This window comes from Scyliorhinus canicula, chromosome 5, assembly GCF_902713615.1.
Source record: "Scyliorhinus canicula chromosome 5, sScyCan1.1, whole genome shotgun sequence".
Taxonomy (NCBI): domain Eukaryota; kingdom Metazoa; phylum Chordata; class Chondrichthyes; order Carcharhiniformes; family Scyliorhinidae; genus Scyliorhinus; species Scyliorhinus canicula.
In genome coordinates this window covers 59,761,941-59,777,674 of record NC_052150.1, presented here as the reverse complement: position 1 = coordinate 59,777,674, position 15,734 = coordinate 59,761,941, and the positions used below count along the sequence as shown (strand labels likewise).

The window sequence follows — 15,734 nt, the reverse complement described above, 5'->3', positions numbered from 1 at the left end:
TATCTGTTCCTGCAACTCAGCAACCTTATTTAACACGTTCTTTGCATTCACAAAAATGGCCAGCTACCTTAATTTAAAGCTTCTTCAGAATTCCCTCAATAAAAGAAATAGTTTCTCTGCATCAAACCAATTTTAATTCAACTTTCGCCCCTCATTTAGATGAGCTCTTAATCTCTGCTCTAATGAATGCAAGCTTAGACTATGAAACCTGTCCTAATAATTCAACTCTTCTAGCTCGAGTGGCTTTTAGTGAACCTGCTGTACAACCATCCAAAGCCCTTGCTGAGATATGGTGACCTGAACTGAGTGCAATCTAACCAGAGCTGTATTTAACTTCACCTAATACCTGGCCATTTCCTACACCAGTGCTACCTGTCTCTCCCAATTTTCTATGCACCTTGGTATCCCTCTCTATTATATATATTACCTAGTGGTTGCCAAGTTAGTTTAAACCTTCTGCAATTGCACCCAAGAAGGAAATTGGTTCTGCCTTCTGTTTAGGTATAATCCATCCAGCCTGTACACATCTCATCTCCCAGAACTGGTCCCAATAACCTAAGAATCTAAAGTCCTCCGCCTGTACCATCCCTCCCCACATACATGTATTTGCTCCATCCTCCAATGTCAATACTCACTGGCCTGTGGTTCTGGGAGTAATCCAAAAATTACTACCTATGAGGTCCTTTTACTAGTTTCCTTCCTAGCTCCCTAAACTCTAACCTTTATTAATATTTATTATTGTCACAAGTACGCTTACATTAACACACAAATAAAGTTACTGTGAAAAGCCCCTAGTTGCCACATTCCGGCAACTGTTCGGGTACAAAGATGTGCAAGTTAGGTGGATTGGACATGATAAATTGCCCTTAGTGTCCAAAATTGCCCTTAGTGTTGGGTGGGGTTACTGGGTTATGGGGATAGGGTGGAGGTGTTAACCTTGGGTGGGGTGCTCTTTCCAGGAGCCGGTGCAGACTCGATGGACCGAATGGCCTCCTTCTGCACTGTAAATTCTATGATCTATGATCTCCACAGAGGGAGAATTCAGAATGTCCAATTCACCTAACAACACATCTTTCTGGACTTGTAAGAGGAAACTGGAGCCAGGAAACCCACGCAGATACGGGGAGAACGTGCAGACTCCACACAAACAGTGACCCAAGCCGAGAATCGAACCTGGGACGCTGGCGCTGTGAAGCAACTCTTACCACTGTGATACCGTGCCACCCGCTCTGACAACTGGACTACCATATTCCTCTTTCAGCTTATGTTATTGGTACCATGTGGACTACAACTGCTGGCTGTTTACTCTCCTCCCCTTCAAGGGTGCTCTGCAGCGGCTCAGTGAAATTCTTGACCCTAGGGAAGGGAACCATCCTGGATTCATAGCTGCAGCTGCAGAAATAACTCTCTGTTTCCCTTCAATTTGGGCCTTGGGGAGAGAAGGGATCCTGGCCTTGGGTTGGGTCGATCCTCAAGGTGCAGAGGGTGACAATGTTAGAAAAGCAGGTTCCTTTCAGAGTAAACCAGGTCTTAGTGCTCCCGAGCGAATTGAGAGCAATTGATGCTTATTGAAGCTTGTACTTAAGAGTGGGTTTTCCCAGTTGGGATTGACTTCTCGTCAGGGAAGAGTAGAAACTAGTATTTGTACTGAACTATAGCATCAAAATAAACAGTTGTGAATCATTAAATGTCTTCTGCTGCCTAATTTGGTAAATAGATATTCACCTGTAAAATAAGTGGTGGGGGTGGGGGGGGGGGCTGTAAGAGTCAGGCCTAGCCACTGCGGGTGTGGATAAGAAATGGGGAGGAGGAAGAGTCATTGTAGGGATGAAGATATCCTATAGGTTGGGGTGTTCCTATCAGAAGGTCTAGCCCCTGTTGATGGTGGGGGGCGGGGGGGGGGGGGAGTTCTCAGACAGGGGGTAATCAAGGATAATGGTGGGGTAGTCAGGGAAGGAGTTGGGGAGACCCCTTGAGATCGGAAAGGTGAGGTGCTGGGGACCCTGTGGGGGAAAGTAATTGGGGTGTGTGGGAGTCCCATGGGTTTATACAGTAGTTACTCAGAAGTTCGAAAGGTTTTAATTCTTCCAACTTTTTCTGGGTAACTATTGATCTCACCAAGTTGGAACTATCCGTAGTTTGTGATTGAAATTGCATTTTCGGATGTTTCCCCAGTGTAAGGAAATGGCCCAGAGAAAGTTTACACTTCTGGGCAGTTGGCCTGCAAAGGTGTGAACCTCCAAACTAGTTTCCCCAGTGTATCTTTGGGTAACCGGCCAATACGACATCCTGGAGCTCAGAAATTTCTATCCACTGTTTTCTGTGGCCAAAGAGTCTGGCGGCGAAACCAGCGGAGACAGAAATTTAATTATTTTGCAGAGATAGTTGCTGTGATCCGTAAAATACTGCCTGAGAGGGTGGTCAAAGTAATTCAATTATTACATTTTGTATTGAATTGGATAAATGCTTGGAGGGGAAAATATTACCGTATTACCGGGCTATGCAGAAAGTACAGGGAACTCAGCCTAATTGGATGGCTCAACAAAAAAGCCAGCACAGGCACGATGGGCCAAATGGCCTCCTTCTGTGCTACATAATTCTATTCAACTTTTAGCCTTTTTGATTATTTCTTGTGCCTGTCCATAAATGTTTAATGGTTTTATTCCTCCAGAGTTCCTAGGTTGCTATCATTTAAAAAATGTTCAGATCCAACTTTCTTAGGTTCCAAATGGATGACTTTATTCTTCTTCACGTTGAACTCCATCTGCCAGTTTTACCCACGAACCTGAACTATCAATGTCTCGATGACCTTCTGCTCCCATCCACATTATTTACTGCACTACCTAACATTGTGTTGTCAGCTCTCCATGCTGCTATATTATTGCCTTTTTCTTTTTCAAAGTTATTTATAAATAGTGAAAAACTGAGACCGCAATACAAATCCCTGGAGAACATCACTAGTTCCGCTATGCAAGTTAGAGACTATAACCATTACTCATAGTTTCAATTACCCAGCCCTTAATCAATATGATGAAAGGTTTTGAAAGAGTGGATACAGAAAGAATATTTCTGCTTGTGGGGATGAGCAAAACTAGAGATCATCAATATAAGGTAGGCACCAAGGTTTACTAGACTAATACCTGGGAAGACAGGACAGACATATGAGGAAAGATTGAATCGGTTAGGATTTTATTTGCTGAAGTTCAGAAGAATGAGGGAGGATCTCATAGAAACCTGTAAAATTGTAACAGTTCTTTTTTTTTTCTTTAAATAATTTTTATTGGAAGAGTTTTTCCATACAAACATTTACCCCTACTAATTTTTAAAAATTATTTACAACACAATCCCTCTAGGCAAATATCCCTCCCTCGCCCGCCCTCTCGCGCGCACCAGTCCTCCCCCCCCCCCCCCAAGCAACAACTTAACAAACAAGGCAGCCTACAGTTTCAGACATGAGCAGCGAGCAGACTTGCCCGCGTTACAGTCGTGCATGTCCCCCCACGACCCTTGCTGCCCCCCCCTCCCCCCCCTCCCCTCCCCTCCCCCCCCCCCCTCCCCTCCCCTCCCCCCCCTCCCTCCCCTCCCCCCCCCTCCCCCTCCCCTCCCCCCCCCTCCCCCCCCTCCCCCTCCCCTCCCCCCCCCTCCCCCTCCCTCCCCCTCCCCTCCCCCCCCCTCCCCCCCCCCTCCCCCTCCCCTCCCCTCCCCCTCCCCCCCCTCCCCCTCCCCTCCCCTCCCCCTCCCCCCCCCCTCCCCCTCCCCTCCCCCCCCCTCCCCTCCCCCCCTCCCCCCCCCCCCCGGGTTGCTGCTGCCACGACCCCGAACGTCTATCTCTGATCCAAAAAGTCAAGGAAAGGTTGCCACCGCCTGGAGAATCCCTGTACCGACCCTCTCAGGGCAAATTTGATCCTTTCTAGCTGAATATAGCTAGCCATATCGTTAATCTAAGTTTCAACGCTTGGAGGCCTCGCGTCCTTCCATTGAATTAATATCCTTCGTCGAGCCACTAGGGACGCAAAGGCCAGTATTCCGGCCTCCCTAGCCTCCTGTACCCCCGGTTGAATTGTAACAGTTCTAAACAGAGTAGATGCAGGAAGGATATTCCCGATAGTGGGTGTGTCTAGCACCAAGGGGTCACAGTCTCAGGATACGGGGTAAACCATTTAGGACAGAGATGAGAAGAAATTTCTTCACCGAGAGTGTGGTGAGCCAGTGGAATTCATTACCACAGAAATTAGTTGAGGCCAAAACATTGTGGGTGGGATTCTCCGGCCCACTATGCCTGTTTTCTGGTGCAGCGTGCCCCCGCCGACAGCAGGATCCTCCGTCCCAGCTGCCAGCCAATGAAGTTTCCCATTGTGGGCACCCTCACGCCGTCAGGAAATCTGCAGCCATGAGTGCACTGCCAGCGAAGCTGAGGATCCTGCCAAGGAGAATACAGCCCTGTATGGTTTCAGGAAGGCATGAGATATAGCTCTTGGGACAAAAGGATATGGGGGGAAGACCATATGGGAACAAGCTACTGAGTTATAGAGTCATACAGTCATAGACGTTTACAGCATGAAAACTGGCCCGTCGGCCCAACTTTGTCCATGCTGCCCAGTTTTTATCATGAAGCTAGGTTCCGATTGGCTCATATGCCTCTATACCCATATTTCCCATATAACTGTCTAAAATGCTTTTTCAAAGACAAAACTGTACCGGCCCCTACTACTGCCTCCGGCAGCTCGTTCCAGACACTCACCACCTTCTGTATGAAAAAATCTGCCCTCTGGACCCTTTTGTATCTCTCCCCTCTCACCTTAAACCTATGCCCTCTAGTTTTAGACTCCCCTACCTTTGGGAAAAGATGTTGACTATCTACTTTATCTATGTCCCTCATTATTTTATAGAGTGAGATGACCACAATGAATGGCAGAGCAGGCTCGAAGGGCCAAATGGCCTCATCCTGCTCCTATCTTTATGTTTCTAAATCCAATGGGGAACTTAGAATAAACTTTGTTACCTAAAGAGTGGCTGGAATGTAGAGCTCACCACCACAGGGAGTGGCTAAAGGAAATAGTATAGATTCATTTAATGAAAGCTAGGCAAGCATATAAGAGAGAAGGGAATTTTGGAAATAGATTTAGATGAGGAAACATGGGAAGACGATCAAGAGGAGCGTAAATGTCGGCATGTGCTGGTTGGGCCAAATGGCCTGTTTCTGTGGCCTATTTCTGTGCCACATACCTTATGTAATGCTATATGCTATATGCAATTTTCTAATCATGTCAACAGATAGCTTCCCCCCAACAGCTCTCTTATTTTTGTTAACAGTACCATAAATGGAACATTATTGAATGCCCGCTGGAAGTCAGCCTCCCCGAACAGGCGCCGGAATGTGGTGACTAGGGGCTTTTCACAGTAACTTCACCGAAGCCTACTTGTGACAATAAGCGATTTTCATTTCATTTCATTTTTCAAGTCCATATAAATAATATCCATATATACTTCTCTATGTGCCACATCAGTTACATTTTCAAAAACATAAACTCTGTTTGACTTACCCTCTACAAAGCTATGCTGGCTCGCTCTGATCAATACTAACCAAAGACTTTTTGATACTTCTTGTGAGTAATATTAAATGGCCTTATTTGTTTTGCTCCAAATCTGGACAGGAGTACATTGATAAAGGAATTCTGCAGTTCGTTCAGATTTTAGATGAATTCTTACCTCAATAAACATGTAGAGCGAGAGAAGCATTACGCCAAGGTTATATATTATTAAGTGGATCCTAAGGGAGAATGCAGGTTTTTCTTTCATATACTTTGTCCCCAGCCATAGAGTGAATATGTAGAATAGTGTAAGGAGCAATGTAGGTAAATAGGAATCCAGCATAAGCCATCCTTTAACCCTGGGATCTAAAAATGAAAAAGAAAATTGTTTCAGTTTGGATCCCTGTGTCACAATTGTTATTATATTAATCCCCAAATATACTGGACAAACCATAATAAAAATCTTCCCGAGCTGTTTCAGAAATTAATCAACATGAATGTGGATACTTTGTTTGGCCAAAATTTCCATTTTATGAATTGATTCCGAGACCTCACGATGTGAATCCCGTCGATTGTGGCGGGATCATCTTTTAGAAAATCACATATTAAAGTGAGAGCTAGTCTCACTCTAATATGCACTTCCACAATGTACCTAAGGCATGTGATCTAACCCCCTTGCCTTGGAGATCTTGGGTGAGTGCCATTCAGTGGTGGTCTCCACATATGAGGGCCAGATAGAACAGCACTCATGAGGATCTCCCAAGAGATCAGAGGCCTCTAGGTTCTTGCCCCCTGGGCAGGGTGGCACCCTGGCAATGCTGGTGCCATCTGGGCATTTTGGCAGGGGCACTGCCAGTGTGCCAGGCTGGCAGTGCCAAGGTGCGTTGAGGCTTTGGATGGGTTCGGGTCATGTCGGGGGGTCGCGAGATCGGGATGCCATTTTTCTCCTTCTTCACTGAGGTGTTCTGGCAAGCAGAGCTTCTCAGTGCAGAAAACAGGACTAAGTGCAGACTCGGTGGAGCGTCCCCACTCCAACATTAACCTTTTTATTTTGAAGTGTGCAATTTGTTTAAGTATGCAACAGCTACATTTTTCTGCGTGCCACGCATGCATGATAACTTAAATGAACCAATGAATTTTCCGCAGGGATCAGTGCTGGGACCTTTGCTGTTTGTAGTATATATAAATTATTTGGAGGAAAATGTAACTGGCCTGATTAGTAAGTTTGTGGATGACACAAAGTTTAGTGGGGTTGCCGTTAGCGATGAGGACTGTAAGAGGATACAGCAGGAAGAGGATACAGCAGGATATAAATTGGTTGAAGACTTGGGCGGAAAATGGCAGATGGCGTTTAATCTGGACAAATCTGAGGTAATGCATTTGGAAGGTTTAATACGCAGTAAATGGCAGAACCCTTAGAGTATTGACAGACAGTGGGACCTGGATGTACAGGTCCACAGGTCACTGAAAATGGCAACACAGGTGGAGAAAGTAGTCAAGAAGGCATAAGTCATGCTCGCCTTCATCGAGCATTGAGTATAGAAATTGGCAAGTCATGCTGCAGCTGTATAGAACCTTAGTAGGCCACACTTGGAATATAGTGTTCAATTCTGGTCGCCGCACTACCACAAGGATGGGGAGGTTTTGCAGAGGGTATAGAAGAGGTTCACTAAGGTGTTGCCTGGCATGCAGGGCATTAGCTTTGAGGAGAGGTTGGATAAATTCAGTTTGTTCTCACTGGAACAACGGAGGTTGAGGAGTGACCTGATAGAGGTCTACAAAGTTATGAGGGGCATGGATAGAGTGGATAGTCAGAAGCTTTTTCCCAGGGTGGAAGAGTCAATTACTGGGGGACATAGGTTTAAGGTGTGAGGGGCAAAGTTTAGTGGAGATGTGCAAGGGAAGTTTTTTTACAAAGAGGGGGGTAGGTGCCTGGAACTTGCTGCCAGAGGAGGTGGTGGAAGCAGCTATGATAGTGATGTTTAAGGGGCATCTTGACAAATACATGAGTCGGATGGGAATAGAGGGATACAGAACCCGGAAGTGTAGAGGGATTTAGGTTAGATGGGCAGCATGGTTGGTGCAGACTTGGAGGGCCGAAGGACCTGTTCCTGTGCTGTACTTTTCTTTGTTCTTTGAGTATACAGCCTGCGGGAGACTTTTGGGTTGCCATGGAATATAACGTGGAAAAATGTGAAGTTATCCTCTTTGGTAGGAAAAACAGAAATGCCAAGTATTTTTGAAATGGTGAGAGACTGGGAAGTGTTGAGGGTTCTTGTTCATAAGTCATTGAAAGCAACCTGCAGGTTTAGCAAACAATTAGGAAGGCAAATAGAATGGTGGCTTTTAATGCAAGAGGATTTAAGTACAGGAGTGAGGATTTAAGTACAGGAATAAGATGTCTTGCTGCAAACTCATACAGCCTTGGTGAGACTGCACCTGGTGTAATATGTACAGTTTTGGTCTCCTGACTTGGAAGGATATACTTGCCACGGAGGGAATGCAATGAAGATCCTTGGGATGGCAGAATTGTTCCTATGGAGGGGGGGGGGGGGGGATGAGGAGACTGGGGCGGCACGGTAGCACAGTGTTTAGCACTGCTGCCTCACAGCACCAGGGTTCGATTCCAGCCTTGGGTGACTGGCTTGTCGAGTTTGCACGTTCACCCTGTGCCTTCGTAGGTTTCCTCTGGGTGCTCTGCTTTCTTCCCACAATCCAATGGTGTACAGGTTCAGTGGAATGGCCATGCTAAATTTCCCCTTAGTGTCAAAAGGTTAAGTGGGGTTATGGGGATAAGGAGGGAGCGTGGTCCTAGGTAGGGTGCTCTTTCAGAGGATCAGTGCAGTCCCCTTCTCTATGATTCTCAATGAAGGGTGATCTCATTGAAGTACACAAAATGCTTACATGACTTGACAATGTGGATGCCGGAAGGATATTTTCCCTGCCTCGGGGTGGATCTAGAAACAGAGGACACTTAACTGAGATAGAAACATAGGAAATAGAAGCAGGAGGAGACCATTCGGCCCTTCCAGCCTACTCTGCCATTCATTATGATCATGGCTGGTCATCAAGTTCAATACCCGGATCCCACCTCCCCCCCACCCTCCCCATACCCCTTGATCCCTTTAGTCCCAAGAGTATATCTAACCCCTTGAAATTACTCAACGTTTTTGCTTCAACTACTTTCTGTGGTAGCAAATTCCTTAGATTCGTCACTCTCTAGAAGAAATTTCCGCTCACCTCAGCTCTAAAAGATTTACCCCTTATCCTCAAACTATGACCCCTAGTTCTGGACTCCCCCACCATTGGGAACATTCTTTCTGAATCTACCCGGTCTAATCCTGTTAGAATTTTGTAAGTTTCCTCTCTCTCTTCTGAACTCCAATGAATATAATCCTCATATGTCTTTCCTCATGTGATAGTCCTGTCATCCCAGGATCATTAAATTGAGGAAAACATAATAAATGATATTGAATAAGAAATATGAATAGTTCAACCCGAATAGGCATTGCCTATTATCCCCCAAATCTATGCCAGAATCACAAAATAATTCAACTGTTACATTAAACTTAGAATAAGAATTCCAAAGTGCCTTTTTCTGACACATTGGCCTGGATTTTCATGGGCAGGACCCAATTCCAGGATTTCATACACCATTGCAGGGGGAGTGCTTTTAAAGAGTGTAGGTTGGTTGCTGTCAAAAGCCTGCCCATGCTCCCGGCCCGTCTGGCTCCATTGTGGAAACGGGCACGTCATACACCCCTGCAATTTTCATGGAGCCGGGACAGATTTTTTAAAGTGTTGTAGCAGTCGCCTCAGTCGCGCAGAGGAGTCATGAATCCTAGATTGCAGCAGGGACGTTTTAAAAGGTAAATATAAAAGATCATCCTCATGCCCTCTTATGCCAAGCTCTGCCTTTTCACCTACACTCCCAAAGCTCCTCATGCCCCCATGCAAAGCTCTGCCATTCCACCCACTTGACTGCACCCCTTCCCCGATTCAGTAGAATGTGTAAAAAAAAACTATGACTAGAATTTTCCATTCCGGACCTTAGTCCTGTGGCAGGGATGGGAAACAGGAGTGTTTAACACCACGCAGGCCGGTGGGAATTCGTGCCAAGCTGCATGCTGCTGGGCTCATTAATTATGCAGTCAAGGGGTTTCCCAATACATTATGCCACAAGGTAGGCTGGATGACCCGGGTGCACGGAGCGGAGCGGCGTCTACACACCCCCCCCCCCCTCCCCCCGCCAGGCCCGGAGCGGAGCGGCGTCTACACCTCCACCCCCCCCAGGCCTGGAGCGGAGCGGGTCTACACCCCCCCCCCAGGCCCGGAGCGGAGCGGCGTCTACACCCTCCCCCCCCAGGCCCGGAGCGGAGCGGCGTCTACACCCCCCCCCCCCCCCCCCCAGGCCCGGAGCGGAGCGGCGTCTACAACCCCACCCCACCCCAGGCCCGGAGCGGAGTGGCGTCTACACCCCCACCCCCCCCCCCAGGCCCGGAGCGGAGCGGCGTCTACACACCCCCCCCCCCCAGGCCCGGAGCGGAGCGGCGTCTACAACCCCCCCCCCCCCCCCCCCCCCCAGGGCCCGGGGGAAAGAGAAAGGGGGAGGGATATATATAATATATTATTTTCTCTCTTTTTACACCCACTCCCATCAAAGTAAGCCCACCTGAGAGGAGTTGCATAAAAGCGGGGCGGGGAGGCGGGGGGGGGGGAGAAAATAATTAATAAACAAATAAATAAAATAAAAATAGGGCGCGGAAAAAGAAAAACAAGGGGAGAAGAAAAGATGAAAGGTAAGGGGGAGAAAAAAACACCAGAAGGGAGCCAAGGGAGAGGGGGCACCATAAGCAGGCGGGACAAAGGGCAAGCCAGCTCAGGCGAGCGGATTAGCACATGAAGCGGCGGGACGGATGTAGCGCCGCATCAAAAAGAGCCGGACAGACAGGTGCCCTCTCCCCTGGGGCTAGAGGGGGGCTGGAATTGGAAGGAAGCCTTTACTGAGGTGGTGAGGGAGCAGCTGCAGGCAATCAAGGCAGAGGGGAAAGCAGACGCAGAGGCAGCAGTGGCCAGGGCCATGTCAGGGGTGCAGCAGGCTCTGACCAGATTGGAGGTGAAAGTGGATGCCCAAGAGAAGAAACTGGAAGCTCAAGGGGAGAAACTGGAAGCCCATGAGGCAACCATTAAAGAGCTGGAGAAAGCAGCGACAGACATGAGCGACCGGGTCACGGCCCTGGAGAGGGAAGTGGCGAGACTGGGCGCAACACAGGGGAGCCTGAAGGGCAGGGTAGAAGACCAGGAAAACAGCTCGAGAAGGCAAAATGTTAGGATAGTGGGCCTGCCAGAGGGGACCGAGGGTAGAAACCCCACAGCATATGTGGCTGCAATGCTGGGCAACTTAGTGGGGAGGAAAGCTTTCCCCACCCCACCGGATTTGGACAGAGCACATCGGTCGCTGCGCCCTAAGCCCAAGGCAGGGGAACAACCGAGAGCAGTCATAGCCAAACTGCACCGGTACCGGAATAGGGAGACAATCCTGCGCTGGGCCAGGGAAAATAGAGCCTGCAAATGGGATGGGCACGCCATCCGAATTTATGAAGATCTTGGAGTGGATATATCTAAGAAACGGGCTGAGTTTAACAGAGCAAAAGCAGCTCTCTACAGGAGTAAAGTGCGTTTTGGTATGCTGTACCGAGCTGTGTTGTTCCTCGTGACTTAATAAAGCTCGTAGTCTCAAATGTGGAGAAGATGCTTTATTGTGAATTCGTTCTCTCTTCAGAGCGTTACCTACGGCTACCTCAAGTGCTACTAGCTGGCGTGTCTGTGTCCTGCTACAAGTTCTGCCTTCTGTGAAGTGTGTCCTCACTTCCTGTCCCGGTCTATTTATATGGCTCTCCCGTGCTCCCTCTAGTGTTTGCTCAGTTGTATTGCATCTAGTTAACTTGTGATCACCACATCCCCCTTTTTCTCTTTACATATTTTCTGTACATCGTTAAAGAAAATTGTACATCCTGTCCCAGTGTATTTATAGCTCTCCCTCTAGTGTTTGCTCAATTGTATTGTATCTAGCCAATCTACGATCACCACATCCCCCTTTTTCACTTTACATATTGTCTGTACATCGTCAAAGAAAATTCTACAAAACAGTTACTTATGATATGTGTATCTATACAAGTGATGGTGCTATTGCATATTTTTTACAAAGCCAATGTATTTATGAGTCCAATCCTAACAAACACCTATGAGTCCAAACTCGATGAATTTGTTCATTTTTTTTCTTTTTGTTGTTGATGACGTGGTGATATTGATATTGCAACTCCGTTGTGAATGTTGTTGGTGTTCCTTGTTATTTTAAGTACCCAATGCGTCATCCCGAGGTGTTTGCATGGTCACATCACTGATGTTGACTGGCATGGACTTTTTTTTGTGCTTGTGGTATTGATTTATTATCTCATCCGCCTTAGATGCAGGCGTGCTTGCTTGTTCTAGAGCAGATGTGAGTTTGTGCGATTTGTTGTCATCCCATGACATGTTTGTAGTCTTGTCATCGTTTTGCAGTGAGCTGTGGCATTGTTCTTCATGTGCCGAGTAGTACCATTGTGTACAAGTCGTTGTTTCATTGCTGTTGTTTCTGTCGTTCCTGTCTTTGTTGTTTTCGTTGCCGTACTTGTTGCTGTTTTTGTCGTTTCTGTCTTTGGTGTTGTCGCTGTCGTTGTTCCTGACTTTGTTGTTTTCGTTGCCGTTCTTGTTGCTGTTCTTGTCGTTTCTGTCTTTGGTGTTGTCGCTATCTTTGTTCCTGACTTTGTTGTTTTCATTGCCGTTCTTGTCGTTTCTGTCTCTGTCGTTGTCGCTATCTTTGTGCCTGACTTTGTTGTTTGTCTTGTTGCGCTTCATGTTGCTTTTGTTCTTGCTGTTGTTTTTCTTGTTTCTGCTGTGCTTCTTGCTATTGTTGTTGGTCTTGTCGCGCTTCATGTTGCTTCTGTTCTTGCTGTTGTTGTTCTCGTTTCTGCTGTGCTTCTTTTGACTTTTGTTTTTCTTGTTATACTCTATGAGTGTCCCGTGTGGATAATTTGAGTCATTGAGCATTTCGTCTCGAGAGTGGTGCGAATGATCTGATGTTGCATCGGTGCTGGTGACATCAATCATTTGTGGAGGATTTGATTCCTCATCTTTGCTTTCTTGGTGCTCCTCTTCTGGAGTCAACTTCTTCTCGGTTTCATTTGACGCGGTGTCTCTGGACTCTTGGCGCTCCTCTTCTGGAGTCAAAATCTGCATGATTTCAGTTGACGTGGTGTCTCTGGACTCTTGGTGCTCCGCTGCTGGAGTTAAAATCTTCATGATTTCTGTTGATGTTGTCTCACTGGACTCCAGGTGCTCCTCTTCTGGAGTCAAAACCTGCATGGTTTCTGTTGGCGTGGTCTCTCTGGACTCCAGGTGCTCCTCTTCTGGAGTCAAAATCTGCATGGTTTCTGTTGGCGTGGTCTCTCTGGACTCCAGGTGCTCCTCTTCTGGAGTCAAAATCTGCATGTTTTCTTTCGGCGTTGTCTCTCTGGACTGTTGGGTGGCCCGACTCTGTGCTTCTGTACAGACAAGCTGAGAACTGTCAGTCTCGCTGTGATCCTGTACGTCGAGTGTGATCACCTTGTCACTGTTTTCACATGCAGTAGGTAGAGGTACATTGTCTTCTTCTTGTTCATGTGAGCTTGTTAGACTTTCATAGTCTGCTTGTGGTTGCTCAGATACGGCGGGTTGACCTTCATGGTCTTGTTCATGCATGGTGTCAGTGGTTAGATGTACGTTGTCTTCTTCTTGTTCATGTGAGCTTGGTAGACTTTCATAGTCTGCTTGCGGTTGCTCAGATACAGCGGGTTTACCTTCATGGTCTTGTTCATGCATGGTGTTCGCCAGGGAGTGTTTGCTTGCATCCCTGTTGGAGTCTTTCATCACTCGCACTGTGGAGCCTGTCATCGCTCGCTCTGTGGCGCCTGTCATCGCTCGCTCTGTGGAGTCTTTCTGTGCCCTCTGTGTGGCGTCGTCTTCGTCTTGGGTATTGCTGTCATCCAATGTATCGACGAGCTGCCATGGCATCATGGTGTTGGATTCATCTACCACGAGTAGATTCGTGTTGAGCTTTGCAACGGTGTCGCTGATGCTGTGATCAGCATATCCAAGTAACTCAGCCATCTCTGAGTAGTATTCTTTGAAACCCAAATCATCTTGGTTGGCTTCTTCTACCACGAGTTGGTTCGTGTTGAACTTTGCGACCGTGTCGCTGATGCTGTGATAAGCATATCCGACTGACTCAGCTGTGTCTGAGTAGTATTCTTCGAAAACCAAATCATCTTGGTTGGATTCTTCTACCACGAGTTGATTCGTGTTGAACTTTGCGACCGTGTCGCTGATGCTGTGATAAGCATATCCGACTGACTCAGCCATGTCTGAGTAGTAATCTTCGAAAAACAAATCATTTTTTGTTGTTTCGGAATTCTTTTTGTTCTCTTCACTTTGGGTGGTGCAGACTGCTTTTTTCAGGGTGTTGTGCGAGTTATTTTTAACTGTTGGTTTAAGTTCAGGCGTTTTTCTGTGTTCTGAGGCAAGAAAATTTGCTTTTACCACTTTAAGTGTCTTGTTTTCAATTTTCGGGCATTTCCCTTTTAAGTGGGCATGGTCGGGATGCTCAGACGTCATGACGTCACGCGTAGGAATGAATTGCGCACGCGCAAATCGGCCTTCCTCCTTCACTGTGCTGTTTTGTGTCCATTGCGCATGCGCGGCTTGCGCATGCGCATAACGATCCGCGACCAAAACTTTTTGAGACTGCGCATGCGCGGCTTGCGCATGCGCATAACGATCGGCACCGCGACCTTTTTTAAACTGCGCATGCGCGGCTTCCGGTTCCGGCGCATGCGCAGACGCAATTTGTAGTTTTTTTGCTTGCCCGAGACTGCAAAATGTGCTCCGACGCCATTTTATCGCGGATTTCAGCGTTTTTTCTTCCTGAAAGTTGTAAGTTACCTTTTCTTTCCGATCTGGACTGGATTTCAGCGTTTTGGCTTTGTGAAAAATTCATGTTATTTCTTCTTTTTGATCTGTACTTTTCATTCGCGATTTCTTGTTCTTTTCGTGATTTTTTTAGTTTTGCATCACTCAGTCTCTGTGCAGTTTGGCCTCTGAGCATGCCTTGCTGTGCAAATTCCTTACAGTACTCTTCAAATTTGTTTAGTATCGTTTGTAAGCTGTTTCTGTCTTCACCTTTTGAGTATTTAAATCCATTATAAACTTTCGTAGCTTCATGTCCTTCGATGAGAATTGCTATTTTAATTTCGTCTGAGGCTGCTTCTGCATCATATGCTATGATACCGATATCGAACCATTGTTTAAACATTTTCCAGAAACTTCTTACATTTCCAGTCGTGTCCAGCTGAAGTGTGAATCCAAGGCACTTCCTCCCATCAGCGATGTCTTCCCAAGTCGAATGTCCAGTAGGAGATTTCCATGCCATTTTGTTCTTTCTGTGTCTGCCACTGAGTTGTCCTGTAGTAAGCGTCTGAAGCCACTCCTGGGTACCATGTGTTGTTCCTCGTGACTTAATAAAGCTCGTAGTCTCAAATGTGGAGAAGATGCTTTATTGTGAATTCGTTCTCTCTTCAGAGCGTTACCTATGGCTACCTCAAGTGCTACTAGCTGGCGTGTCTGTGTCCTGCTACAAGTTCTGCCTTCTGTGAAGTGTGTCCTCACTTCCTGTCCCGGTCTATTTATATGGCTCTCCCGTGCTCCCTCTAGTGTTTGCTCAGTTGTATTGCATCTAGTTAACTTGTGATCACCACAAGCGAAACTCTGGGTCACATACCAAAACAAGGAATATTTCTTTACAGCCCCTGCTGAGGCGAATAGGTTCGTCGAGGAGCACGGGCTGGAAGAACACGAGGGGGGGGGGGTAGGGACGAGGGGCCCCTGGCAAGGAGCAACGACACGCCAACGGGTAGGATGGGGGAAGAGCGGGCAGAAAACTGTAGACGCCAGGTAGAGGAGGAGCGAGACAACAACCTCCGAGAGGGGAGCCACCGTACTAGCAGGAAAGCTAGCGCCAGGGGCACGCAACAAAGCAGGGCCGCAGCGCACCCCCAACAGGGGGGAAGGCACCAGGCAGGGGAGGGGGGGGGATCACCCATCAAAGTCAGGAGAGCAAACGGGGACAGG

At 47.3% G+C, this 15,734-nt stretch overlaps 1 protein-coding gene across 1 annotated transcript in view; it reads right to left on the bottom strand.

The window, feature by feature from the left end:
* Nucleotides 1-15,734, bottom strand: part of elovl2 (ELOVL fatty acid elongase 2) — a 224,546-nt gene that overhangs the window by 64,231 nt on the left and 144,581 nt on the right. Inside the window, exon 3 of the mRNA XM_038797149.1 lies at nucleotides 5,710-5,897. Coding sequence (XP_038653077.1) covers nucleotides 5,710-5,897 — 188 coding nt within the window. The remainder of the gene's footprint in view (nucleotides 1-5,709; nucleotides 5,898-15,734) is intronic.